The 26,980-nt window shown below is 44.7% G+C and overlaps 1 protein-coding gene across 4 annotated transcripts; it reads right to left on the bottom strand.

Moving 5' to 3' along the window:
- Nucleotides 1-135: 135 nt before the first annotated feature.
- Nucleotides 136-25,175, bottom strand: LOC100701336 (potassium voltage-gated channel subfamily KQT member 2). Of its 4 annotated transcripts, XM_013267310.3 has the most exons (19): nucleotides 24,624-25,175; nucleotides 23,919-24,069; nucleotides 23,631-23,721; nucleotides 22,645-22,771; nucleotides 17,231-17,406; nucleotides 13,307-13,432; nucleotides 12,079-12,189; nucleotides 11,905-12,000; nucleotides 11,703-11,797; nucleotides 11,553-11,621; nucleotides 10,958-10,987; nucleotides 10,131-10,210; nucleotides 9,542-9,754; nucleotides 5,757-5,804; nucleotides 5,267-5,375; nucleotides 2,729-2,860; nucleotides 2,538-2,658; nucleotides 2,273-2,448; nucleotides 136-1,531 (listed from the first exon to the last, which is right to left on the bottom strand). In XM_013267310.3, exons 1-19 carry the CDS (start codon nucleotides 24,754-24,756, stop codon nucleotides 898-900), a joined length of 2,718 nt encoding a protein of 905 aa, XP_013122764.1. In that variant the 5' UTR covers nucleotides 24,757-25,175; the 3' UTR covers nucleotides 136-897. The 4 variants fall into 4 exon arrangements, with proteins under 4 accessions (XP_013122764.1, XP_019211503.1, XP_025762813.1 ...); XM_019355958.2 differs by lacking the exon at nucleotides 5,757-5,804 and having other exon boundaries at nucleotides 24,624-25,173; XM_025907028.1 differs by lacking the exons at nucleotides 22,645-22,771; nucleotides 23,631-23,721; nucleotides 23,919-24,069; nucleotides 24,624-25,175 and adding exons at nucleotides 21,301-21,350; nucleotides 21,499-21,727.
- Between the last annotated feature and the right edge of the window lie 1,805 nt (nucleotides 25,176-26,980).

The raw sequence follows: 26,980 nt of genomic DNA, 5'->3' as shown, positions 1-26,980 counted from the left end.
AAATTTAAGTTTTCAGCAATGCTTACCATATTTAGAGAGCCCGATTGGCAACAAGCATTAAAAGTAACCTTCCCCTGATGTCTACTCTGAAATCACAGCAGCAGTAACTTTGCAGCAGGTCTATGAAGCATGGAGTTGTTGGAAGATTATGTCTTATTTATTATCTTTCAAAATACATAAGCATGTGTGTTAGCACTGACCTCAGGCTGTTATTAACTATCAAATCGTCCATACAGTCTTCCAAAAACACCTGGGGAAAAAACAATAACCTGCTAAAGATTACATGTAGTAGATGAGCAGATGCAAGCTGATAGTGTCACAGTAAGAAGATGCTCCAGTGACAGTGCAGAGTCACATTTAGTTAAATAACCAGAATATTAAAAAACATATAAACAGAGTTCATTGATACTGCTGCAGCCTCTAGAAAGCAGAATAAGAAACAGATCCCGTACATAGCCAAAGTTACCTGAAAGCTCGTGGTTCACCTGAAAGTTAAAACCCGGCAGCTCCGGATCTACTTCCTAAATTTTGGACAGGAAGTAGATAAACAGCAGTCTGGTGCATCTTTCCAACTTTTCTTTGTTTAATCAATTAATAAATGTATTGATGAGCTGAGATTATGTGATAGCATTATTTTACATATAGAAACAAGCAACCAATCAGGTGAAAGCATGTCCCAGCAGTGTGCCAGTCGGTGACAGTGTGGACAGATGTTTGCCGTGCAGAATCTGTCACGTAAATCGTACCATCGTGGGTGCGCCCGCTGAGCACTGTCCATAATAATCCTTTGCTGTGAGCCTCCAGCTGGTGGTTTAAATCTTCATGTTTACTTTTTATTCACATTTTGATAAATACTGTAAATGTTCTGCTGGTTGTGACTCTGGATTTCTCTCAGCTTCATTTGGTTCCAGTCCAGGCCTGGTCCGAGTGCGGCGACGGGACACAGAGCTCGGAGTCAGAGTCTGACTCCCCCTCAGCGATGTAGGACCGGACGGCGGTGCAGCAGGCAGCTCCTCCCCCACCGTGGTGATCTCCCAGGTTGTTGGAGGAGTAGAATCCATTGTTGAGGAAGTCCAGGTTGTCCCTGGACTGGGAGATGGAGAAGCCACTGAAAGAACGCTCCAGCTCCTCGTGGTCCACCGATGGAATGGAGATAGAGGTGTCACTGTCAGGCTTCCCCTCCTCGCCTCCTCCTCCCATCCCATTGGACCCCTCTCCTGCCCTCTCCTGTTTCTCCGCCCCCCCTCGGTCTCCGGTGCTGTGTCGGTTCGATCGGTTCCCACCGTGTCTCTCCCCGGATGGAGGAGGGGGCAGTCGAACCAGTGACCCATCCCCCACCGGACTTGGAGTATTACCCTGGCTACAATGAGGAGGGGGCGGAGCCTGCTGGTGGAGCTGGGAGCTGATGGGCTGCCAGGAGGTGGAGGGAGGACATGCGGGGGGATTGTAGTCCCTGTGTCCGGTGGAGCTGCTGGAGCGAACCATCCTCATCACAACCCGAGCCTTCTCCGCATGTTCACCTGGCAACCCTCTGTGCAAGATGTAAACACGTTAGTAAGTAACCGCCATTTTATCAACAGGCAGTTCTGAGATTATCAAAAGGAAGTTGTTTATGAACAGCCAGATCTGAGGTCAAGTGGAAGATAACAGATTCCTTTTTGCTAAAGCATATAGTTAGGGCTGGACCAGGTGACCCTGAATCCTCCCTTAGTTATGCTGCAATAGACGTAGGCTGCCGGGGGATTCCCATGATGCACTGGGTGTTTCTTCTTCACTAACTATGTGTTAATAGACCTCTCTGCACTGAATCACACTTGTTATTAATCTCTGTCTCTCTTCCACAGCATGTCTTTATCCTGTCTTCCTTCTTTCACCCCAACCGGTCGCAGCAGATGGCCCCGCCCCTCCCTGAGCCTGGTTCTGCCGGAGGTTTCTTCCTGTTAAAAGGGAGTTTTTCCTTCCCACTGTCACCAAAGTGCTTGCTCACAGGGGGTCATATGATTGTTGGGTTTTTCTCTGTATGTGTTATTGTAGGGTCTACCTTACAATATAAAGCGCCTTGAGGCGACTGTTGTTGTCATTTGGCGCTGTATAAATAAACTGAATTTAATTGAATTGGATGGTCGGGCCTTCAGGTCAGGTTCAAGTTAGATTAAAATTGGGAAACATTTATTATATTTTTCTCATCACTACTGTGACTTTGATGACGTTACCCTTTACTTGTATTTTCATTTACATTAATGACATGATGAACAAATAAAAAGACACTGACTGCATGATCTTGGCGATGGATTGGCTCTTCTCCAGCTGATCCACTGGACTGTGATAGGGTGGTGCTGGGTCTGGCTCCTTGGATCCAAAGTAGGCGTCGGTCTCAGCCTGAGGGATTCCCATTCGCTGGATGTAGATATTAACCAAAAAGTCGAGCTTTCTCTCCATGGACAGGACCTAAGGGAGAAAACACCAGCAAAACAGACTCATGTCTGAAACCATAGCAGAAAAGCCACCAGGTGTACTCTTTATAGTCTGTTGGTTACCTGCTTCTCCACCTTCCCCAGGCGTCCCATCATGCTCGGGTCTTCAGGTAGCTCCTCACTGGCTGCTTTGGGACGATCCTTATCTGCAATTGGTGTTCCTCTGCCAACGATCTGATCCACCCTGCCAGTCAGGAGACAGAGTGAGTCAAGCTGTTCAAAACCTCATAAAGTCTTACCTCATGCAGTTTTACCTAGACTGGAGGTTCTTGATACGGGCAAGCATGTCCAGGTGTCCGGCTGAATACTGTTCAATCACATCCATGACATCATAGGGACGAAGACTTTCCTTAAACTTCCTCTTGGATACCATGAAGCGCATGATGCTAAGAGAGGAAACAAGACAGCCAGCAGTCACACCACATAGACTTGTCTGAAATCAAAAAACTGAATCTGAATACTTAGAAGATATTCTGGGGCTTTTCTGTACAGGGTGCTGTGTGGTTTCTTTATCCAAGTCCTGGTGACCAGTTTGAGTTGCACGCTGTTTACCGGCATGCTTTGGCATAAGTGCCTGGATTGCTAATGAGGTCAATCAAGTCTTGACCACATCCATCTACAGTCTGTGGAATGGGGATAAGGAATGGTCCGTATCTCTACTTCAGTCCTGAAAACTGTGGCTCACAGTCCTGCTGATAAGCTCTGGGCTCAGGGTCACCACTATGGAGAAACATGTTAAAAGTAACGGTTTAAGCTTGGCCCAAAGATGAAGACGAGATCAAAGCTACAAAGAGCAGGCAAAGACTGTTTCGTTCTCTGACAGTCAAGTCAACCAGAACTTTGAAGGGTTATCTTTAAAAACGTCAGTGATACCTGGGATGGAACAGTAACGTTAGGGTAGGCCACATTGTGTTCATCTTTTTAATCACATTTTGTAGACATTTATATATTCCATCCATCCATTCACTTCCGCTTATCCTTTTCAGGAGCCTATCCCAGCTGTCTTAGGGCGAGAGGCGGGGTACACCCTGGACAGGTTGCCAGTCTGTCGCAGGGCTAACACACAGAGACAGACAACCATTCACACTCACATTCACACCTATGGGCAATTTAGTTTCCAATTAACCTATCCCCACTAACTGCATGTCTTTGGACTGTGGGAGAACCCACACAAACAGGGGAAGAACATGCAAACTCCACACAGAAAGACCCCGGCCTGATGGTGGAATTGAAGTCAGGACCTTCTTGCTGTGAGGCAACAGTGCTAACCACTGTGCCACCGTGCTGCTCCATGATATTTCTATATTTTACTACAATGTTGGCTTTATTCTGGGGGTTTTAGGAGGTGAGGTTATAGCAGGTGTAGTGTGCCTTGCAGACGGTGGGTCATGGAAGTCACCTCCATTCGCACAAGCTCCAGGATCAAAACAAACATGGAAGCTAGCCCACAGCTTGTTTTGTTTACATGCCGCAACATTTGTGTTTCTAATGTTGGGCTTACACTGTGCGATTTTTGGCCCATTTTTCAGTCGTGCAACCGTTTTGGTGATCGGCCCGAGTTTGGCCTTCATCGTGCGTCGTGCATCGTGTAGTATACGGGGTAACGAGAAGCGATTAACACCGCACGACCAGCTGCCGATCATCAATCGCTTGGTCGGGAGGATTTCAAACAGGTTTGAAATCCTCCCGACCGTCGTGAGGGCGTCACCGCAGCTGCTCACACTGCGCACGTGCAAACACATAAATGTCGGTGAAAAAGACGGAGTAGCACAGCTGTGCAGCGTGTTATCTGGACACAAGCGATGGAGGCACTTGTAGAACTTTGGAAAGCTCATCTGAGTCTTTTCGATGTGGCCTCACAAAATTATCACGACCACAACAACCATGAAAATAGTTGGATCTACACCGCTGCTCAATCACAACTGCCTGATCAATGGTTTTCATTAGCAATTTAGCAAAGTTGATGGTGGTGGTGGTGTGCGTGTCTGTGTGAGTGAAAGAGAGAGAGGGAGAGCGAGCGACAGAATTTCCGTTATAACCTTCATTTTATGGACGCACAGTGTGAGCACTCAGATCGCATCAGAGCATCGGGCCGTATAGTGTGAGACCCTGCATCGTGACCTACGAACTTATAACCCCTGCGAGTCAATTGTGCAGTTTGAGCTGAAGCTGAATAACGCGACTGAAAAAAATCGCACAGTGTAAGCCCAGCTTTAGTCTCTGCTCTGAATTGAGCTGAGGGGGGTAGCATACAGCATACAGCAAACTAAGGACAGCCAACACTTCTGGACATTCAGCGTACGTCCTGAGGGAAGCTGGTTCTCTTTGAGGAGGTTTTATTTCTACTGGAGCTGCTGCATGTCTCATTCAGAATTTAGTTCTGATCCAGATTCCAGAACCAGACAGCTGGACTGCTGGAGAGCTGCTGAGGCAAGACCTGAAACTTCAGATAACTGATGTGCCTGAATACACCAACAAAAACCACATGAGAAATGATAATAACAATAATAATTGTAATGTCTTAGCAGAGGTGCTTTTATAACACAACAGAACACAGTGAAACAACATAAAGCAATGAAGCTAACTGAGGTCAGACTGACTGCTCTTACCCAACAGCTGATGGGGACCTTTGACCCTGGGGTGAGTAGAAATTGAAAAAAAAATACAAAAAAAACAAATAAAAGTAATGTGAATAAAAAACATGATTCAGTGCAGAATAAACAGCAAATAAAGGGTGAGCAAAGCGATGAATGGTGGCAGAAAAACGAATATATGCAGGAAACTGTTCGTACCAGATGGCTCTAATGGTAACCTTTAACGCTGGGGTCAGGTCCTGAGGGACAAACTCACAGTGACAGCTCTTGTTGTCATCAGCCATATCTTCTCCAGGAAGGCTGGCCTCTAAAACGGCAACAAACAGAATGGATGTAATTGACCACACACACACGGGACTGCAGAACCTGGGGGACCCAACGTGTCATTACAACGAGAGACCTCAAACTAGTTCACATGATGTCTGGACAACAAAAAGAAAACAACTAAAACAAAACTAAAATGTTGTCACAAACATGACCTGCAGGTGGCGATATAGCCCCTCACGTCATAATGTCCAACAAGACACCACTGCATGTAAACAAAGTAGGAAATGTGACTGGCTTTTATCCTGCTGAAACGCTCATGGTAACCAAAGCTCTGCACACAGACTGAAACCCCATGTCCCTGTTTACCTCTGCCCTGATGGCCTCCCTTTGTGTATTCTGGTGTGTGTGAGTGTGTGCTGACCTGGGGAGCTCTTCTGTCTGAACTCTTCGTCCTGCATCTCTATCAGCACTACAGGAGGAAGAGGAGAGAGGAAACACCTTCATCACAGACGATCACACTCATCATCACGGTCACCCAGAAAACCAAACGATTACCAAATTTTATACCTGCAAGTGTTAGCCTAGTTTAGCACACACCGAATGTGTTAGCCTAGCTTAGCACACACCCAATGTGCTATCCTAGCTTAGCACACACAGAATGTGTTAGCCTAGCTTAGCACACAGAATGTGTTAGCCTAGCTTAGCACAGAGAATGAGCTAGCCTAGTTTAGCACACACAGAATGTGCTATCCTAGCTTAGCACACACAGAATGTGTTAGCCTAGCTTAGCACACACCCAATGTGCTATCCTAGCTTAGCATACAGAATGTGCTTGCCTAGCTTAGCACAGAGAATGTGCTAGCCTAGTTTAGCACACACAGAATGTGCTAGCCTAGCTTAGCACACACCCAATGTGCTATCCTAGCTTAGCACACACAGAATGTGTTATCCTAGCTTAGCACAGAGAATGTGTTAGCCTAGCTTAGCACAGAGAATGTGCTAGCCTAGTTTAGCACACACAGAATGTGCTATCCTAGCTTAGCAGACACAGAATGTGTTAGCCTAGCTTAGCACACAGAATGTGCTAGCCTAGCTTACCACACACCATATGTGCTAGCCTAGCTCAGTGTGACTGGAAGACGAGGAACGCTGTGATCTGAAATGGATGCAGAGCTTAAACTTGACAGTCAGGTTGTAAGATCTAGCTTTTTTTAATGTGAGGCACTTTATCTAAAATAGACCCCATTTTATCAAGGCAGCTTTTTGAGACGGTAATCCATGCCTTTGCTACATCGAGGCTGGATTACTGTAACACACTTTATTGTGGGGTTAGTGATGCGTCCATCAGGCATCTGCAGGTTGTGCCTAATCCTAACCCTGCAGTGCGACGTTTAACTGGCACATAAAAATCTGAGCACATTTTTAATTAACTCCACTGGCAACCTGTACATTTCAGGATCCTTTATAAATCTCTTAATGGCCTGACTGCCCCCCCCCCGAACTACTACAGCCATATACACCTGCCCACTCCCTTAGGTCTGCCAATCAGCAGCTTGTTAAGGTACCAAAGACTAAGTATAAATTTAAAGGTGGCCGTGGTTGTGCTGTAGCTGCTCCAAAATTGTGGAATGATCTGCCCTCGCAGTTTAGGCAGGCCTCTTCCCTTTCTGACTTTAAGACTCTTCTAAAAACAAATTTTTTTATTTTAAATTGCTTTATAAAGGTGGTATGGTAAATGGACCCAACAATGGACTATGGGAAGCGCTTCGGCTCCCTTAAGGCCAAAAAAGAGAGAATGAGGAGGAGCTTCTTCCCTCAGGTATCTGGTCCCTCAACCAGGTGTAGGACTGGACTCTCTCTCATTCCTGTACATCAGCAGCTGTTTATTCCACTGCACACGGTTTATTTGCACACTTTTATAACTTCTTAATTTGTTTGCACATATAGAATCTGCACATTCTATTTGTTTTTATTTATAATTTTTTTACCTTCAATTTTACTGTAAATTTTTACATTCTAAACGTGTATAATATACAAATTTCTGGCTAGTTTAAAATTTGAATGTGTAAATATTAGAAGCAGAGGGAAGTTTATCTGAAGAGCAGAACCAGAGGGATCCCACGAGCTTTTCTATAACGTTTGAAACCGAGGGTTTACGTGAACTTTACATGAACGCCGTGAACTTGAATGCTATAAGTCTGATATCACGTCTCAGATTACAATTCCTGAAACATCCAACAGCTAACTGCTCATTAAAGGGACGTCCACACAGGAAGAGGCTGCACAGCCAACCGGAGAACATAAATATCACAAGCATTCAGGTAAACGATGACACGTGAAATGACTTAGCACTTTGAGGTGCTCTAAATGCTGATATAAAAACCATTGAAACTGTAACCAGAACCACTTAAACCAGTCAGAATCATTCACACACCAAGACTCCACTGACGCTCAGATGATGAGCGTGGATCAGTCACACCTCCAGTTTCCTCTCACGACCTTCTCCTCTTCCCTCGTTCTTTGTTTTTCCCTGCTCTCATGTGTCCTGCATGTCTCAATGACCTCAGGTGATGTCTAATGAAAACAAAGAGCTGGGTTCCTCTTCCATTTTTGTAGAACAAATTCTTTATTTGACACAAACGTTCGTCCCACAGCAGAGTGAAACGGCTCCGGCCTCGCTCACATCCACTGTGAAGCTTTGGACATTTGCACCTGTGCCATTGTAGTGTTGTGAGCCCACACATGACGAGTAGAGATGGCGCCATACCACTTTTTTATGTCCGATACCGATATCATAAATTTGGATCTGCGAATACCGATATGAATCCGATACAGTCGATTTTATAATCAATAAAACTGTTTTTTAATGTCTCGCTGCATTTTGTACAAGTTCATACTCACGTTTTAAAAAACAAAACAAGCTATTCTGTTACACTGTATGCAAAAAATACACCACACCCCAAATATTTCACAGTTCAGCAATACTGATCTTTGTATTTACACTTTTAGCAGAACTTTAAATCTAAGTATTTAAAGTAAAATTCAAAAATAATTTAAAATGCAAATTTATGCAGATTTCAAAAACTCTTTGTTCTGAAAAAAGTGCAATATCAGCACAAAATAATGTTTATATTCAACAACTAAAAAAGTGGAGCCTTTTATACTTAAAGCTGAACATAAACAGACATCCAGAGTGGAAAGCAGTGCAAATAAATGCAAACACTTCATGACACTCACCTTTGATCAGGATGGATGTCAGTGTGAGCTGTTTCTATCACATTTGAATTTTTGTGTCATTTACATACATAAAAATACACATTTTTCATAGTTTTTTTTCTGGACCATGAAACTGTTTGGCCATGTGTCGTCCCTGCGTGGGGGAGCACACGCTGGGCTCTCCAAATCATGGACAAACAGTATCCCACATTCCTGATTTTTAGTTCACAAACACTTCTTATAACGACTAACTTCTCCTGAAACGTTGGAGGGTTTAGCTCTTTATAAAGTAAAGTCACAGGATAAAAATAATTATCAGTCGTTTGTTAAAATAATAATTTTCTGTCATAACCCTCAAACTGAATGGTAATGTAACAACACACATTTTTCACTTTTTCACAAAACTAAAACACACTACTTCCACATCTAATGTCTGTAATGGAGTCGGACTAAACTGGATCCGCACTCCGTGCCAGCGACTGCTCGTGGTGTGGGGGCAGCGGGTTTCTCCCCGATATCCGATCCAGTAATTTAGGTCAGGATCGGATCGACAGAAGAGTTTGTTCACCCTGAGTCGTCATCACTGGAGCTCAGATTCCTAATTTCACCTTTGATTTTAATCTGATGATCGAACTCTGACCGGACAGATCGGAGAAAGTTTGCTGATGGAGGTGTGACAGCAACAGACTCTGGATCAGTTTGAATCCAACAAAAACTGTCCTTCCATGCAGGTGAACCCTGATTCACTGATTCCTTCGGATGGATTCGGTTCCAGGCTGACAAACACGATGATGATGAAGTCTTCTAAATCAAACATTTGATCTCAAAATAACAGCAGTTTAGTGACTAATGCTTAAGTAAAGACAGACCACATCTTACAGAGTGTCCTGGTATGCAAACAGGAGAAGCTGCTGATTTTTCTGAAGATGTGATTTTAGTACAGATTTTTGGGTGACTGGTATCGACACTGCTCGGCTTGGCCGGTCTTACCTTCGGAGTTCTGACGGGATGCTGCTCCCCGGATCCTGAAGGCCTGCCTAGTTCTGCTGCGTTCTCCAAAGCTCCAGCTCTTTGGAACCTTGCTGGGACTCTCTTCCAAATTGGGCTCTATGCTGGGGGACCGCCGCAAGGCCTGGACTCCCCCAGGACCTCCAGGTACTCCAGGACCAATGCCAGGAACAGGACCCATTCCAGGTGCAACTCCTGGGCGAACGGGAGGAACCAGTAAGGAAGGAAGGAAGACAGAGTGCTATTTCAGGTCCCGATTACAAGTAACGTTCTTTGCTTAAATGGCTCCTCCTGGATATGACTGCCAGTCCTTGATGTGCACAAAGCAGTAACCACCAGCTCACAGGGGTGAGGAGGTTAGCTATGTTGCCTCACATCCTGGGGTTCAACCCATCCTATAAAAGGTCAAATAGGCTGACCCCCCCCCAAACGAACAGTGGATGGCGTGTTATCTGACTCTGTGTTTAAAGGCTCATTTAGCAGGTAGCTGACATCAGGATCAGGATTACTCCCAGACCAGAAACGTTAACATTAAAAAAAATCAATCCTCTACAAGACGGTGAACACCCACCGTGCTGAGGAGAACCTTTGCCTTTGGTTCCTGAACTCCGAGGAGACGAGAAGACCCTCTCCTTTAGACTCACCTTCTGACTGTGGGAGGGAGCAGACAGACCAGGAGATTTTTAGTCACATATGGAAAATGATCAGCTCTTAAATCCCTTTAGGTTAGGGTCATATAATTACACAACTAACCAAACAGATAACATTCAACCCTCTGACACTTTAGTCTTCACAGCTGATAAAAACTAAGGAGCTTGGAAAGAAAACGACTGGAAGACGTTTCATGTCTCATTCAACAGTCTTATTCAGCTGTGAGACCTCACCCCATCATGTTTGGTCTTACAGTGGTTTCACCCGAAACCTCTGGTGATAATGACCGACACCTTTGTTCACACCTTGGCTCATGAGATGAGGAACGTGATTAATAATGGGTCAACGAACCTCAACCAAGACACCTCTTGGATGAGAGGTGAAAGGTCATCACAAACATGTAAGAAGTCCAGGTGCTTTCTTTCCAAGCTCCTCATAGTACCATGAACTGATGCCTCAAAACCTACACAGACACACAGGTGTTAAACCTGGAAATATTTCTTTGTTCCCTGATTGCAGAGACTCAGAGGAACCATTTAAAACAAACAAATTTAGGGTGATCACTGCTGATGATTTAGACATCAGAGGGTTCACCTCCTGAACTTCACCAAAGGAAATATTCTAATAGAAGGATGTAAGGCAACACGGATCTAAAAGGATTTATGCGACAGCTGAACGTTTCTAAAGCGATGGTTGAGTAAGATGTTGGGAAATCTGATGTGAGTCCTTGGAGAAGAGAACACGGACCTGGGAGAAGATTCAGGCTGAACATCCTTCCTGCAGGGAGATAAAGATTGCCATTAATCACTGACTTTAAAGATGATTATTCATCAGATTATTAAAGATTATTATTGTTCTTCAGTTAAACACCAATGAGCCAAACAGTGACATGGTCAGCATGACATCACCCTTTGGTTTTGGATGTTCTGAATTCAATTCAGTTTAGTTTTATTTATTTAGTTCTAAATCAAAGCACCAGTCGTCTCAAAGCACTTTGTATTGTAAGGTCAAGACTCTACAATCAAATGACCCCCTATGAGCAAGCGCTTTGGCGACAGTGGGAAGGAAAAACTCCCTTTTAACAGGAAGAAACCTCCAGCAGAACCAGGCTCAGGGAGGGGCGGGGCCATCTGCTGTGATTGGTTGGGGTGAGGGAAGAAAGACAGGATAAAGACATGCTGTGGAAGAGAGACAGAGATTAATAATAACTATTAAATGCAAAGTGTCTGTTAGCATTTTAGCTCCTGAAATGTTGTTCTCAGGTGTTCTCAGGTTAGTCCGAGGAGGGTTTTCGGCTCACTGGTGCAGTTATGGCGCAGTCGTTGTGTGGAAACGTTCAGACCTGAATGAGAGTCCTGATTTGTTCTTGAGGTTCCTTAGTAAGTCCAACTGATTGAGAGGAGGGATCAACCTGCAGACACAAGTTTCACAATCACACAGTTTAAGAATCCCTGAGGAGTGATTGGCTGCAGGTGTACAGGTGCAGTCTTACCTATACATGGGGACAGACACTGTCCTCTCGTAATAATCCCAGGTAGATGTCAGATCGGTTCGGCTCAGATTTGTGGCGTAAACCCTCCAGGCTGCCTGTCGACACAGGAAGGAAGCAGCTGACTCCTAAAAGGTCTCACGTGAGGGTGCCAGTGTAGATTCTCACCGCACAAAGTCAGTGTGATGTCAGAGCGTGGGCTCACCTGTATGAGTCCTGCTGCGGGGTTTCGTCTCTTCTCAAAGTGTTTCTGCCTGTGCTGCTCCTGAACCTTCAGAGCAAAGCCAGAACCCAGAATCCCCTGAAGAGAAACACAGACAGGTGAGCTGGCACGAACAGGTGTCTCAGGTAAACCCAGGTAGATAAAAGACTGACTCACAGCCGGCAGAGCAAAGAATGAAACTCCAATCAGAGTGAAGGTTGCAGCCAGCAGACGTCCATTCCAGGTGATGGGGAACTTGTCTCCATAACCGATGGTTGTCAAGGTGATCTGAGATACAAACAAACCGACTACATCGTCCCATCACGGAGGAGGAAACACCAGTTGGTTCACACCTGTACTACACCTGTGCTGGATGTCCTGTCTGGACTGATTAGGTGAACGTGTTTTTTACTGCCATACTTTTAGTTCATGTATTTTGTTTTGCACTATGCATATTTTATATGTCAGTCGGTCATTTATTGCGGGAATTCTCATGTAGGAACTATTGTACTGCATGTTGGTTCTGCTGGTGCACCTGAGTGAGGTGCACGCCCATGTTGAAGCAGGAGAGGCCCATTTAAGTTGGAGGAAGTTCAAATGTTCTTAAAAGTATGTGTGACGTGCTCAAAGCGGGGGTCAGCCAGCGAGGTATGTTGTAGTACAGCGGTCCCCGACCTTTTTTGCTCCACGGACGGTTTAATGTCAGACAGTATTTTCACGGACCGGCCTTTAAGGTGTGGCGGATAAATACGACAAAATAAAACGATACGACCGAGACAAAAACTGTGGTATTTTGTAAATATAACAATAAACATGAATTCACTGTGTAACTGTGTAACTTTATTAGCAGCGTCCTCCTGAAATGCACCAACAACATTGAGAGTAACATCCTCCTCTCTGCCCCTTAATGCTCTCCGGTTGCTATGGTAATGCGTAAACATTTCTTTCAAAATAAGACACACAACTACAACACAGGAAAGACCCAGGGAAACAGAGTTAACGATAAAAACCCTGAAAACCATCAATTTCACACCCGAGCCTCAACTCTCATGGCCCGGTACCGGTACTGGTCCGTGGCCCGGGGGTTGCGGATCGCTGCTGTAGATCATTTATGTCTCTATTTTGCCCGTCTTACTATTTCATTGAATTTTATGCTGTGTTTGAGTTCGATGGTGGCGTAGTTTGTGATCAAGGTGATGCTGTAACAACATCAATCCGGAGATTTTACAGCTCAGTAAAGCCGACCTTATGCCATCAGCAAAAAGAACTCTTTGTTGTCCTGGAGAAGAGGTGGAAGTGATACTGTTTATACCTGCTGCTTTGCAGCTCAGATAATTAATCACAGGCAAACAGCACCTCACCTGATCTCAGGTGAGGTGTGGGTGTGTATGTGCATTCATCTTACCAGTCCCCACCAGAGGGCGTCAGCATATGTCTCAAACTGTTCATTATCTTCTTTTTCTGCCAGGTAAACGAGGAAACTTGCCAGAATGAGACACAAGAAGCCGATATACCAGGCTGTGATCAGCTCCTGCAGTGGGCGAGAGACTAGAGGGTAAAGTCAGGAAGGAGGAGAGCCCGGGAGGCATCCTGCTCATGTGCTGAAACGCCTCAATTGGCTTCTAGCAGCACAGCAGCTCTACTTTAAGCTCCTCCACAGCTCGAGGTTCAGAATCTATGACACACTGAAAGTTAAGGATAATCCCTTAAGACTAATTTCCTCGTCCATTAAGAGAAAAAAACTACTACACCTGTGAACTAGTCTAAAAGTAAGAAAAAAGGTTCAACTACATGACCTGACAGTTTATGACATCAAGGTTTGGAGGTGCCGGTCAGTGAGTGTACCCTGAATTTCTAAAAGTTTGTGGACTTGATGAATTTGAAGGGTGAGCCCTGCGTTTATGAGCTCTCCACCGTGGACATGAAGCTGGTGCATGGTGACCTCTGCAGCACCAACTTGAATAGAATAGAATAGACTGTTATTGTCACTGTTACAAGAACAATGAAAGACAGTTTGGAATCTCTGCGTTAGCAGCCTGTTGATTTTTACATTGAAATTCCTTTAGAATAAAGAGAAACCAAAAAAGAGACTTAAAGATGTACCTGCACAGGTCTGTACAAGTTATATACACCATATAAAGGAGCAGTGTGATGATCGGTGGTAGTGCACACAGGTAGAGACCAGAGGTAGGAATGTTGGTTCCATTATAATAAATACGGTGAAAATGTCCATAAATGTTAACAGCACAGTCGACGTTAAATCAGGGTGGAGGCAGGACATGATCGGCTGGAGGTAGCTGGGCTCTGCTGCTTGGCAGTGCAGAGGTTTCACTGGAAGAAGGTTTCTGGATTGTTTTCCACAAACTTTTTCTCCGTACATATTGCAGTTGATTGTGTCGGTCCTTCTCCAGTTGTTGCGTCCCAGGCCGACAACTTCATCCCCAGATGTAACTAACCCAGATGCTCCTTTAGTTGACTGGCTAGTTGAGGGTTAACGTTTTTCAAAATCATTTTAACAACATCACCTCCACTTATAGTTGGCTTCCAGCGTTTGCAGAGTGATTGATACATGTAGGCAAAGTGTCGGCCTCTTTTTGGACTGTGCTCCGCACTCTCTCAGCCAGCTCATCCTCATAGTCTCCTGATAGGAACACATTCTTTCCAGGTTTGGATTTTATGGGATCCCTTGAAGTTCCATGTAGAACATTACGAAGAGTAGCCATAAGCCTCTCATCAGTGAGTGGGTTGAGGCCCAAGAAGTCTTCCCCCCTCTCTAGGTACTGAAGAGGATCAGACTCATCAGCTTTTCCAAATTTTGGAAACGGCACTTTGATAGGGCTCTTCCCCTCATTCTACTCCTTGTTTCACCTCGGATGGTTAGTTGGTTACAACCTGGGTTGGCCGGCCACTCTTAGATGTTTCTCTCCAAATAAGTCATCTGAATAGGTTTGCACACCTGCATGTCCAGGTGCCGGGACAGAGAGAAGGATCCTCCTTTATCGGTTGGATGACATCAGGTATGAGTTTTGTGGTTATTTGAGTGTACTGATCCTTTAAACTTCACTCGTTTGACAAGTTGTTTTCTGTGAGATCTCATTTTTAGCTCCTCCTCCTAGTCGTGTTGGTTCTCCACAGTTTTTTAGGCCGTTCCAGAATATCCTGATCAGCAATATTTGATGACCTGAAGAGATTCACTTCCTGTGTTCTTTAATCGATTTTCCAGGAGGAGAGTTGGACGAGTTTAAAGGAGCACCAAGCTCACTCAGTTCCATACCCCGCAGTGAATTATGGGAGGAGAGTTTGAATTAATTGATTGATTGATTGATTGATTGATTGATTGATTGATTGATTGATTGATTGATTGATTGATTGATTGATTGATTGATTGATTAATCATACTTTATTCATCCCGTGCTGATACCGTCTCCATTTCCAAGGATGACCCAGCATTGGGAGCCATTTTGTGTTTCTGTTGGGTTGTTTTAAATAAAGTTTTTTCTTTCTTTATTTAATGGGTTTATAATTCATGAATGAGTTCCATCCGAGGTGTCATTTTTCTATTTGTCAGTTTATATAATGAAGGTTTGGGAGTAGCAGTCAGGTACAGCAAACCTCACAAAGGATGTAAACATGTGACAGAGATTACCACCCTCAGCATGAAACAAACCACAGTTTCTCTCATAAAACTGAAACATATTCACACACTGGAAATACTAATTCTTTAACTTAAATGTAGTTCATGGCTCATGTTTGGTCCATGTTTTATCGCTCACCAGTCCACTGCAGTGACAAACAGCACAGAAAGAAAAGTCCACTCCGCTTTTTCCAATCACTCAACGCAAGGAGTCTTAAACCAGCTGTGCACAGCTGCACACAAAGTACAGCCTGGGGCAGTGACCGCGCCTCACTGCCACCTCCATCCACAAAGAAATCCTCCTGCTTCAGAGCCAGACGATCCCCGGTGCTTTCCACTGGCATGCTTCTTTTGAAGGCTGACAGCGGGGCTTTCCACCCGAAAACACTGGGCTGGGCCGCTCCGTGTCGAGGACCACTCCAAAAGGAATTGGGGGCTTGGCAGTGAGTTTGCACGAGGTGATCCGAGTTCAGAGCAGCAGACAAGTGAGCACTGGCCATACGTTCATCCTTTGATGAACACGCATACGAAGTCAGATTCCTTTACAGAACATAAATAATTCAGCATTTTCAGCAGGTTCCATTCCACGCAGGTTCTGGTCCACACGATCACGCATTCGGAGCCACACATTGCTGAACGTCTTCATGCGTTCTTAAGTCCATTGTCAGTTCTCTCAGTCACAGCTCGCACTTTCGTTATACACCTAACGGCTCATAACAGCAGCCCCAATGTCCTGCTTCCCCACATGTCTACAAACCAAATCCAAAAGACTGGATGGTCAAACCCCCACGATCACTCCAGAGTCCAAGGTCCAATGATCACTCTGAGCCTGCTTCCTAACACTGTAGACCACAGGTGTCGAAGTCCAGGCCTCGAGGGCCGGTGTCCTGCAGGTTTTGGATGTGACCTTGATCCAACACAGCTGATTCAAATGGCTAAATTACCTCCTCAACATGTCTTGTAGTTCTCCAGAGGCCTGGTAATGAACTACTCATTTGATTCAGGTGTGTTCACCCAGGGTGTTATCTAAAACCTGCAGGACACCGGCCCTCGAGGCCTGGACTTCGACACCCCTGCTGTAGACCAAACTTTCCTGAGATCCGGTCATCTTCCAGGATACTCTGACAGGTAAACAGATAACCAACAAAAATAGACTGACTCTAAATTTTATTTATACTCTTTTATATTTTGAGGCATATGTGAAACATTGATCTAATAAATAACTCCGATCAATACAGATGAAAGTAATAAACCAATACTGCAGCTCATTGTTGTGGTTTCTCTAATACTGTAGACCTGGTATAGAAAGTTCTCAGATGTGGGGTTAAGCACAAGCTTTGACCTTTGACATCCATCAGTCTGGGTGCCAGCTGAGCTCAGTGGGTGAGCGGGCGACCACACGACTGCAGAGCAGCGGCTCAGGTTCGAGCCCAACCCGTGGCCCTTTGCTGCATGCCGTCTCCACCCTTTCTATTCAACCTTCACTTTCAACATCCAATAAAGTCCTAAATACTTCAAATAATGGACCAATCTTGGATCTGTAAATATTCTGATTCTTCGATTTCAGTCAGTTTTTAAACTTTCGTGTCCTGTTCCAGATTCTCAGTGTTTCATCACAGTGAACATTAGCTGATCTATAACCACCGACAAGTCAGCGCCACGTCAGCTGGCGTCACTCACACATACGAGTTTTACCTTGCTGTGAGCGTAGACCACCGATCCCAGCAGCTTCCAGGTTCCTCCTCGGCGATCCATACGGATCATTCGGAGAATCTGAAGGAACCGCAGCGACCTGATGGCCGATGTGGCGAAGACGTTTCCCTGAGTCCCTGCAGCCAGGACTGATATGGATGCTATGAGCACCATGATGTCTGCAGACAGACAGGTTACAGGTAGGTCAGAGATGGCTTTTCTAATTGTACCATCATGAACTGGTCCTTTCCATTAGCACTGGTAGTTATTCTTCTAACATTGCCCCACTGGCACATCTCAGGGTTTTCTGCTTTCATTATAGACGCTGCAGCTTGGGTCTGTATTTGAAATCATCATGTTACTTACCACTTTTAATAATAATGATGATAATACATTTTCTTTTATGCACCTTTCAAAACACTCAACGACACCTTACGCAGAAGAATAAAACAACAACAGACAAAAATACCAATTTGATATTTAACCAGAAGCCAGTGAGTTCCAGTAAGTATCCAAGTACAGATGAGCTGGCAGAGAGTTGGGTGACAGAGCAAAGGGCCCTTGTGTTCCCTTGGCCTTAACTGATTAAAACTGCGTAGTAAGCACATTTTGCAAAATGACACTGTTATTGTACATTTCTTTGTGGAGGACGAGTCGAGATCTTGTATAGATTTTATGTTCCAGGTGACAACCTTTAGCTTTAAGCTGACTGAAATAACCCATGGTGCAACACATTTGAAGGAGACAAGGTGTCTAAAATGTTATCAAGTCCATCATTAAATGAGCGTTTAATCAGGGAAGAACAGAGGATTTATGCTCGGGAGGCAGTCAGTACGACTCAAAAGAGTGTTCAAATTAATGCCCCTGATGTTGCGAAATGAGATGACAAATGGAGTTAAATTAACATTAAAGATATTCACATGTGGTCAGAGGTGGGGAGATAAGCTGCTGTACAGCAGGGGTGGGGAACTCCAGGTGTCCTGCAGGTGTTAGATATCACTCTGTGTCACACACGATTAGTATATTAGCAGGCCTCTGGAGAACTACAAGACATGTTGTTGACTGGATCCTATCCAGGCTACCATGTGGCGAGAGGCAGGGCTAACACAGACAGCCATTCACATTCACACCTATGGGCAATGTAGACTCCCCAGTTAACCTAACCCCACCAACTGTGTGTCTTTGGACTGGGAGGAAGCCGGAGTACCCGGAGAGAACCCACACAGACCAATGACATCCAGACAGCAATGGAACAATGGCAGAGAGTCGGAGAGGGCGACTGTGGCCAGTGGACTATGTAGGAAAAGCAGGGTAGTCCAGATGAGCACAGACCCCCAAAACAACACGTTAATCCACATAGCTGCTGAAGATGAACCACAGGAGGGCTTCGGACCAGTGAGAACACACAGGTTATGGGTGGGATAGAGCTGGGCGATATAAGATTTTTTCATATCACGATATGTTTTTTTCATTTCAGGCGATAACGATATACAAGGAGTGCAGAATTATTAGGCAAACGAGTATTTTGTCCACATCATCCTCTTCATGCATGTTGTCTTACTCCAAGCTGTATAGGCTCGAAAGCCTACTACCAATTAAGCATATTAGGTGATGTGCATCTCTGTAATGAGAAGGGGTGTGGTCTAATGACATCAACACCCTATATCAGGTGTGCATAATTATTAGGCAACTTCCTTTCCTTTGGCAAAATGGGTCAAAAGAAGGACTTGACAGGCTCAGAAAAGTCAAAAATAGTGAGATATCTTGCAGAGGGATGCAGCAGTCTTAAAATTGCAAAGCTTCTGAAGCGTGATCATCGAACAATCAAGCGTTTCATTCAAAATAGTCAACAGGGTCGCAAGAAGCGTGTGGAAAAACCAAGGCGCAAAATAACTGCCCATGAACTGAGAAAAGTCAAGTGTGCAGCTGCCAAGATGCCACTTGCCACCAGTTTGGCCATATTTCAGAGCTGCAACATCACTGGAGTGCCCAAAAGCACAAGGTGTGCAATACTCAGAGACATGGCCAAGGTAAGAAAGGCTGAAAGACGACCACCACTGAACAAGACACACAAGCTGAAACGTCAAGACTGGTCCAAGAAATATCTCAAGACTGATTTTTCTAAGGTTTTATGGACTGATGAAATGAGAGTGAGTCTTGATGGGCCAGATGGATGGGCCCGTGGCTGGATTGGTAAAGGGCAGAGAGCTCCAGTCCCACTCAGACGCCAGCAAGGTGGAGGTGGAGTACTGGTTTGGGCTGGTATCATCAAAGATGAGCTTGTGGGGCCTTTTCGGGTTGAGGATGGAGTCAAGCTCAACTCCCAGTCCTACTGCCAGTTTCTGGAAGACACCTTCTTCAAGCAGTGGTACAGGAAGAAGTCTGCATCCTTCAAGAAAAACATGATTTTCATGCAGGACAATGCTCCATCACACGCGTCCAAGTACTCCACAGCGTGGCTGGCAAGAAAGGGTATAAAAGAAGAAAAACTAATGACATGGCCTCCTTGTTCACCTGATCTGAACCCCATTGAGAACCTGTGGTCCATCATCAAATGTGAGATTTACAAGGAGGGAAAACAGTACACCTCTCTGAACAGTGTCTGGGAGGCTGTGGTTGCTGCTGCACGCAATGTTGATGGTGAACAGATCAAAACACTGACAGAATCCATGGATGGCAGGCTTTTGAGTGTCCTTGCAAAGAAAGGTGGCTATATTGGTCGCTGATTTGTTTTTGTTTTGTTTTTGAATGTCAGAAATGTATATTTGTCAATGTGGAGATGTTATATTGGTTTCACTGGTAAAAATAAATAATTGAAATGGGTATATATTTGTTTTTGTTAAGTTGCCTAATAATTATGCACAGTAATAGTCACCTGCACACACAGATATCCCCCTAAAATAGCTAAAACTAAAAACAAACTAAAAACTACTTCCAAAAACATTCAGCTTTGATATTAATGAGTTTTTTGGGTTCATTGAGAACATGGTTGTTGTTCAATAATAAAATTATTCCTCAAAAATACAACTTGCCTAATAATTCTGCACTCCCTGTATATCACGATATAGGCCAAATAACTATATTTGTAAGATTTAAATGTGCCGTTGCTCACAAGTAAAATGTGAAATAATTAGCAGCTTGTTTTAATTAAAATATTTATTTCCCATAATAAGTTCAACAGGGTAGATGTACTTAAGGAACATGAGACTTCAGTTTCAGATAAATAAAGGCAAATATTGCAAACTACACAAAAGGCAGCCGCTAAAGCGTTTAAGTTTCAAAATAGAACAAACAAAACAGACTAAATTGTCAATTCCACTTAGAAACAAAATATTAATTCTAAAAATAAATCTTAGGTCGTTTTACAGAAGAACAGACAAAATTGACTAACTTTTGTCAATATCAAATAAACTGAGAACTAAAAGGAAATTCTCAATCTCTCCTTGTTGTATAGCTTAGCTTTTCAAACAGTTTTAACAGTTACTTTAGTCTGACAAAAGCCGAATGACGAATCAGCGCTTTCAGTCAGAGATTGAGCGTGCACCGCTTTATTGTATTTCCAGACTTGCTTTCGGCACAATTTACAGTGCGCGCTACTCTGTTTTTTGTCAGACTTGAAATAGCCGAAATACCTTCACACTACGGAACTTCTGTGGCCCTTCTGTTCGACAAGCTCTCCGGCATTGGAACCATCATCGGTTTTTTCTTCGGTAACCTTCGCTCACGCTCTCGGTTGATTTTTCTCTAGTCGGCAAACTCATTTCCTTCATTACCCGGGCTGCACGGCTGCAAAAACAAATACACATGTGCGCCTTGGCGCTTGTGCTGTACGTAACAAGTCACGTGACGTGACGCTGCGGCTGTGATTGGTTCGGCTCTGCGCTACTTAATTTGGATTGGCTGTTCTTTTTTTTCTTTTTTTTTTTAAGAGGACAAGAGAGATGAGGCCTATCACAATAGTTTAATTTTTCTATCGAGAAAAAGTTATTTCGCAATACATATCGTTATCATTTTATCGCCCAGCTCTAGGGTGGGAGTTAACAAACATTAACAACAGGTAATACAAGGCTCACCAACATGCCAGCAGCAGCTAGTCGCACCAGTGTGCACTCCCACGAAGAATCTGTTATGAAGACAACACCCAGATTTCCTTCCCTCTTAAACCCGCCTCCTGCTCTCTAACCTGCTGTGGAGCTGAGGTTAAAACCTGGCTCTCACAAAAGTGCTCAAACTCAATGAAAACATTTGTTTTAGTGATTTATCCCACTCACTGACAGACCGTGACATTTCCCACTCTCCCTGCGTATCTACATGTTGTATAAAAAACATGTGTAACACGACTGCACCTGCTGGACTCCTGGCACATGCATGTTTAGCTCAGTCTTAAACTACTGCACCAGCTTCCAGCTTAGTTCTGTTGATCAGCACCTTCTAATAATTCCAAACTGATTGCTTGACTCGTACAAGCAACCATGAATTCCCAGCCCCGAAACTCTGGAATCATCTCCGTCTTCCCAACTGCAAACATACTTCCTCTCATCAGCTGTTTCAGCTTCAGACTAATTTTAACTGACCCCAGTGCAGCTTCTTGGCTTTTATTATACTTTTACTCGGGGGGGGGTAACACCCAGTGTGCCGCAGGGCTAACACACAGACAACCATTCACACTCACATTCACACCTATGGGCAAATGACCACTTACCCCAACCCTATGATAACTCCTAAATCATTTGTGTTGCATTGTTTACTCGTTGTGCAGCACTTGGTGAACATCTGTTGTGTTTCAGTGTGCTGTATAAATACTGTGTTGTCCCTGCTAGCAGAGGCCTTAGCTGTGAGGCAGAGCTTTGTTGTACGATCTGACCTTGAGGTGAAGGTCCACTCCTGTCTGTAATGTTTTTCACCTGTGGATAATTTCTTTCTCTGTACAACGATGAACTTCACTTTGTTTAGCAATACTGTTAAAACCCTTCTGGGACTGGGCAACAGTTGCTTCTCTACGATCTCTTTGATGTCTTTCCTCCTGTGTTAACACGCCTGAATGCTGCAGAGCAGCTGATTTCATCAGCAGCTCGTGAGTTCATCAGCAGTTAGGCTGGATGGTCCACCTCCACCCTAAACACAGTTGGAGATGCTGAGATGAAGGGTTTGTAGAACTTTGGAAGTCCAACAGGTCCTTCTCACCACCCACTGAACTCTCTCTTGTTGAGGATGAAGAAGAGGAACAGAGTAGCAGAGGCTACATAGCAAACAAACGAGGGATCGGCTTTGGCGTGACTTTAAAACTGTACAAACCTTCTAGAGACCAGAGGAAGTAAAGACCTTTAGAAGGTCCTCAGGGACATTTGTGGATGAAGCTCAGAGATAAGCAGACGTGAGACGGACTGAACGTGACCAACAAACACACTCTGACCCACCGATGACGCAGAAGGGCTTCCTGGCGAATTTCAGTCGACCTCTCCACCCTCTGTACCGACAGCAACACCCGGCAGCCCAGATCCTCACCATGTACTCCACCCCGAACACCACGATGGTCACCACCTCCTGTTACACCACAACAACACGCTGTTAACAATCAGAGCAGCACGTGTGTGTTCAGAAGAATATATCCAGCTTTACGTGAAGAATGAAACACTGAAGCTGAACAGAACCGTCTCTAACTTTATTGTATATTTGTTTCATCTCCGCTTCGAGCACCATCACGTGTGCGATCAGCTCCACGCCGAGCCAAACCTTTGACCAGGGGTCCCCAATCCCAATCCCAGTCCACGAGGGCCGGTGTCCCTGCAGGTTTTAGATGTGTCCTTGATCCATCACAGCTGATTTAAATGGATAAATTACCTCCTCAACATTTCTTGAAGTTCTCCAGAGGCCTGGGAATGAACTAATCATGTGATTCAGGTGTGCTGACCCAGGGTGAGATCTAAAACCTGCAGGGACACCGGCCCTCATGGACTGGGATTGGGGACCCCTGCCTTTGATGCTAGCTAAGCAAGGGTGTCCAACATGACGGTCTTAAAAGAGATGGAAGTGGGACCCTTTCCCCGCCTGGATCTCTGATCTGGGACCGACACATTCAAACTGTCTGCAGTTCAAATATGACAAAATCTTTATATATGTGCTGCTGAGGACTCGGGGGGGGGGGCAAGTTGTCCTGTAACGTCCCATATTGGAGAATACAGTAATAACAAACATCATATTGCAGAAGACAACAAGTAACATTTGTGAATTTTATATAAATATTTTCAGGCTTTTGTCTTTGAAAATATTCTTGTTCAAACATTGCCTCGAGTTTCAGTGTTTGAAAAAAAGGCCTGAAAGTTGGTCGATCTTAAATATTCACACTGTGGACATAAAATGTAAGCAAACTGGCGATGGTCGAGCGTGATGTTTGCGTGGTTACCAGGATGTAAAGCGCGTCCTCTGAGCTCTTCTCGTACTCTCTGATGGTGGAGAACACAGACAGAACCAGGCAGGAGAACACCAGCAGGAACCTGAACACAGAACAGGAAAGATCTGTGTTTCAGGGAAAATAAACATTAGTGTGAGGTGACCTCACTCTGAGAGACGGTTGTGGGGAAGAGAGGGCGGGAATATTAAGGACCGCCCAGCTGTCCCCACCTGCCAAATCCCACTTTTCTCCTGCTCGATACATTGGTGCGCGCACGCAGGTGTGCGGACAGGTACGTACACATAGGCGTGGTAGATAAAGGCCCATCCTCGGGGTCTCTCCAAGACGTTGTACAGGAAGTTCTGCAGGCGTCTGTAGAGGGCGTTTCGTTTGGGAGGTTTCTTCCCCCCAGAGACGCTGCTGCGCTGCCGCCGAGGCCCCTCGTCTCCACCTGGACACAGAAACATGTCAGACAAGCACACGGACGCTTATATGTGCTGCTGAGGACTGGGGGGCAGTATGGGAGTGATGTGGGAGTAAATCTACTGTGAAACCCTCTGTCTGTGACGGGCAGCCAATTAGAGGAAAGCAGAATCAGAAATACTTAATTATTAATCCCAGCATGTGGTCACAGTAAGAACAGTAACGAACAAGGAAAAACAATACAGTTATTATTTACTAATTAATAATATAATTACAGAATAGCTCTTAAAGGGGTAGGAGCTAAAACAGCCTGTTTCAGACTGAGAATGATCTGAGGCGTCCAGAGCAAGATAAAGAAGGATTATTCTGAGCTGTGAATTGTGCAAAGCTGCTCTGGTGGATCAGCCAATCACATTCAAGCCTCCTCTCAGTAAACACCTGCACCATGAAGCTGATTGGTCCTAACCTTCAGGAGAAAGGTTTGCAGGTTTTAGTCACATAGTCACCACGTGACATGTCCCGTATACTTTTAAGTGAAATCAGCTGTTCTGGTTATTAAAGATAACACACACAGCTGCTCACCCGCTATGAGCAGAGCACCGTCCCTGCTGGAGTCCGTCCCTCCGGCCTCCAAACCCACGAAGCCGACCTTCAGCTTCTTCTGGTCGGCCTGTGCTCCGGGGAACACCCCGCCGTTGCGGGATTTCTGCACCATGACGAACCGACGATGTGCACCGATTCACCGAGCTACAGCCAGCCCGCGGACCGAGCATCGAGGCCGGGTAGGGCCGGCGGGAGCATCGGGGCCGAGGAGGAGGAGAAACGGAGAGGAGGAAGAGGAGGTGCAGGGAGGAGGAGGAGGATGCAGCAGCACAGACGAACTGCAGATTGGCTGATCAGGAGGTTTTTTGACTTCCCGCACGAAGAAGGAAACAGAATGACGTCACCGCGTCAGAAACATTGATCATTTCGATCAGCTCCCAAAAAAAAAAAAAAAAACAAGAAAAAAAGGCAGCATAAACATGAGCCCGCGTTTTCTTGTGATCGCTTATCACCGTCTCCACGGTAACGTGATGTCGACGGCGGTCACCATGGCAGCACGAGGTGTGGGCGGATGGAGATTGTGGCGACAACATCATTAACCATAGAACAAATCAGGTTGGTGATGACGACAGACCCTGCAGCGTCAGCAGAGCCTGGTGACAGTGGGAATGAAGAACCCTTCTCTATCCTCAGTAAACTGAAGCCATTTTCCTGCTTCAGTGCTTCTTAAAGCGATCTCCGTCTCCTAGATTGATGAAGAGGAGGTAGAAAGGGTATTTATTTATTTATTTATTAACGTTTATTTAACCAGGAAGATCCCATTGAGATTAAAAACCTCTTTTTCAAGGGAGACCTGGCCAAGATAGGCAGCAGCAAGTGTCTCACAGTTACAGAAATTACTCAATTAAAGTGAGGCAGCAAAAACACACCTGCAAAAATAAATGAAAGAATAAATAAATAAATAAAATTCAAATAAAAATTTAAAATTCTGTTAAAATGACAATCTAATTGAAACAGTTGCATGTTATGGACTTGGACTCAAGGATTCTTAGTTTAGATTTAAAAGCACTTAATGAAATGAATTCAGTCATTTTCCATTCGTTCTACAGTTTGTTCCAAGCCAAGGGTGCTAAATGAACAAAAAGTCTTTTACCAAATTCAGTTCGGGCAAATGGAACAGAAAGCAACAAGTAACCATGCGGCCGAAGAGAATACCGACCAGCTTGTTTCATTGCAAGCAGGGAACCCAAGTATTGCCTTATATATATAAAACTATATAGATGGTGAATGGCCTGTATTTGTATAGTGCTTTACTAGTCCCTAAGGACCCCAAAGCACTTTACACATTCAGTCATCCACCCATTCACACACTGGTGATGGTAAGCTACGTTGTAGCCACAGCCACCCTGGGGCGCACTGACAGAGGCGAGGCTGCCGGCCACTGGCGCCACCGGGCCCTCTGACCACCATCAGTAGGCAACGGGTGAAGTGTCTCGCCCAAGGACACAACGACCGAGACTGTCGGAGCCGGGGCTCGAACCGGCAACCTTCCGATTACAAGACGAACTGCCAACTCTTGAGCCACGATAGATGAGAGTTCCTCCGACTTTACGAAGCAGGCCATCCTACCTGAAAGTATAACTCACAGTGGTGAGTCTGAAATTTACGGTTAGTGATGAACCTTAGAGAAGCACGATACACAGTATCAACCATTTGAAGACACTGAGCAGAAGCATTCATATATAGAATATCTCCATAATCCACCATAGGCAAAAATGTTGCAGCAACAAGCTGCTTCTTTGTATTAAAAGAGAAACACAACTTATTTTGAAAATACAATCTCAGTTTTAACTTCAGATTCTCTACATGTGGTTTGAAGTTGAGCGAGTCATGATTTAAGATACCCAGATATTTGTACGTGTGAACCAACACTGTTTTATTACCCTCAAGAGTAGTTACTGATGGGATTGTTTGGGCCCATTTCCTTGATTTAGAAAAAAACATGAGCTTTGTTTTGTCTGCGTTGAGAACAAGTTTAAGCTGAAGTAATGAGTGCTGGACAGCAAAAAAGGCTTTCTGCAAGGAGTCAGTGGCTTGGACAAGAGTTGAACCACAGCCGTAAATAACTGTATCATCAGCATGGAAGTGCAAGTTTGCATCTGGCACATTTAGACCAAGATTGTTTATGTAAATGATAAATAGAAGGGGACCTAATACAGAGCCCTGTGGCACTCCGTTGTGCACTGTAACAAAGTCAGAACATAGACCGTCAGATTTAATGCAATGAAGAAAGCTTTAAGTTCCTCAGAGTCCACATCTTGGCCGACCTTACCTGGTTCGCAAACATTTCCCATCAGGAAATAAAACCGCAACAAAGGCTGTACTTCCTCAGGAAA

Source organism: Oreochromis niloticus, linkage group LG5 (genome assembly GCF_001858045.2).
Source record: "Oreochromis niloticus isolate F11D_XX linkage group LG5, O_niloticus_UMD_NMBU, whole genome shotgun sequence".
Lineage (NCBI taxonomy): Eukaryota > Metazoa > Chordata > Actinopteri > Cichliformes > Cichlidae > Oreochromis > Oreochromis niloticus.
This window is presented reverse-complemented; position numbering and strand designations above follow the sequence as displayed.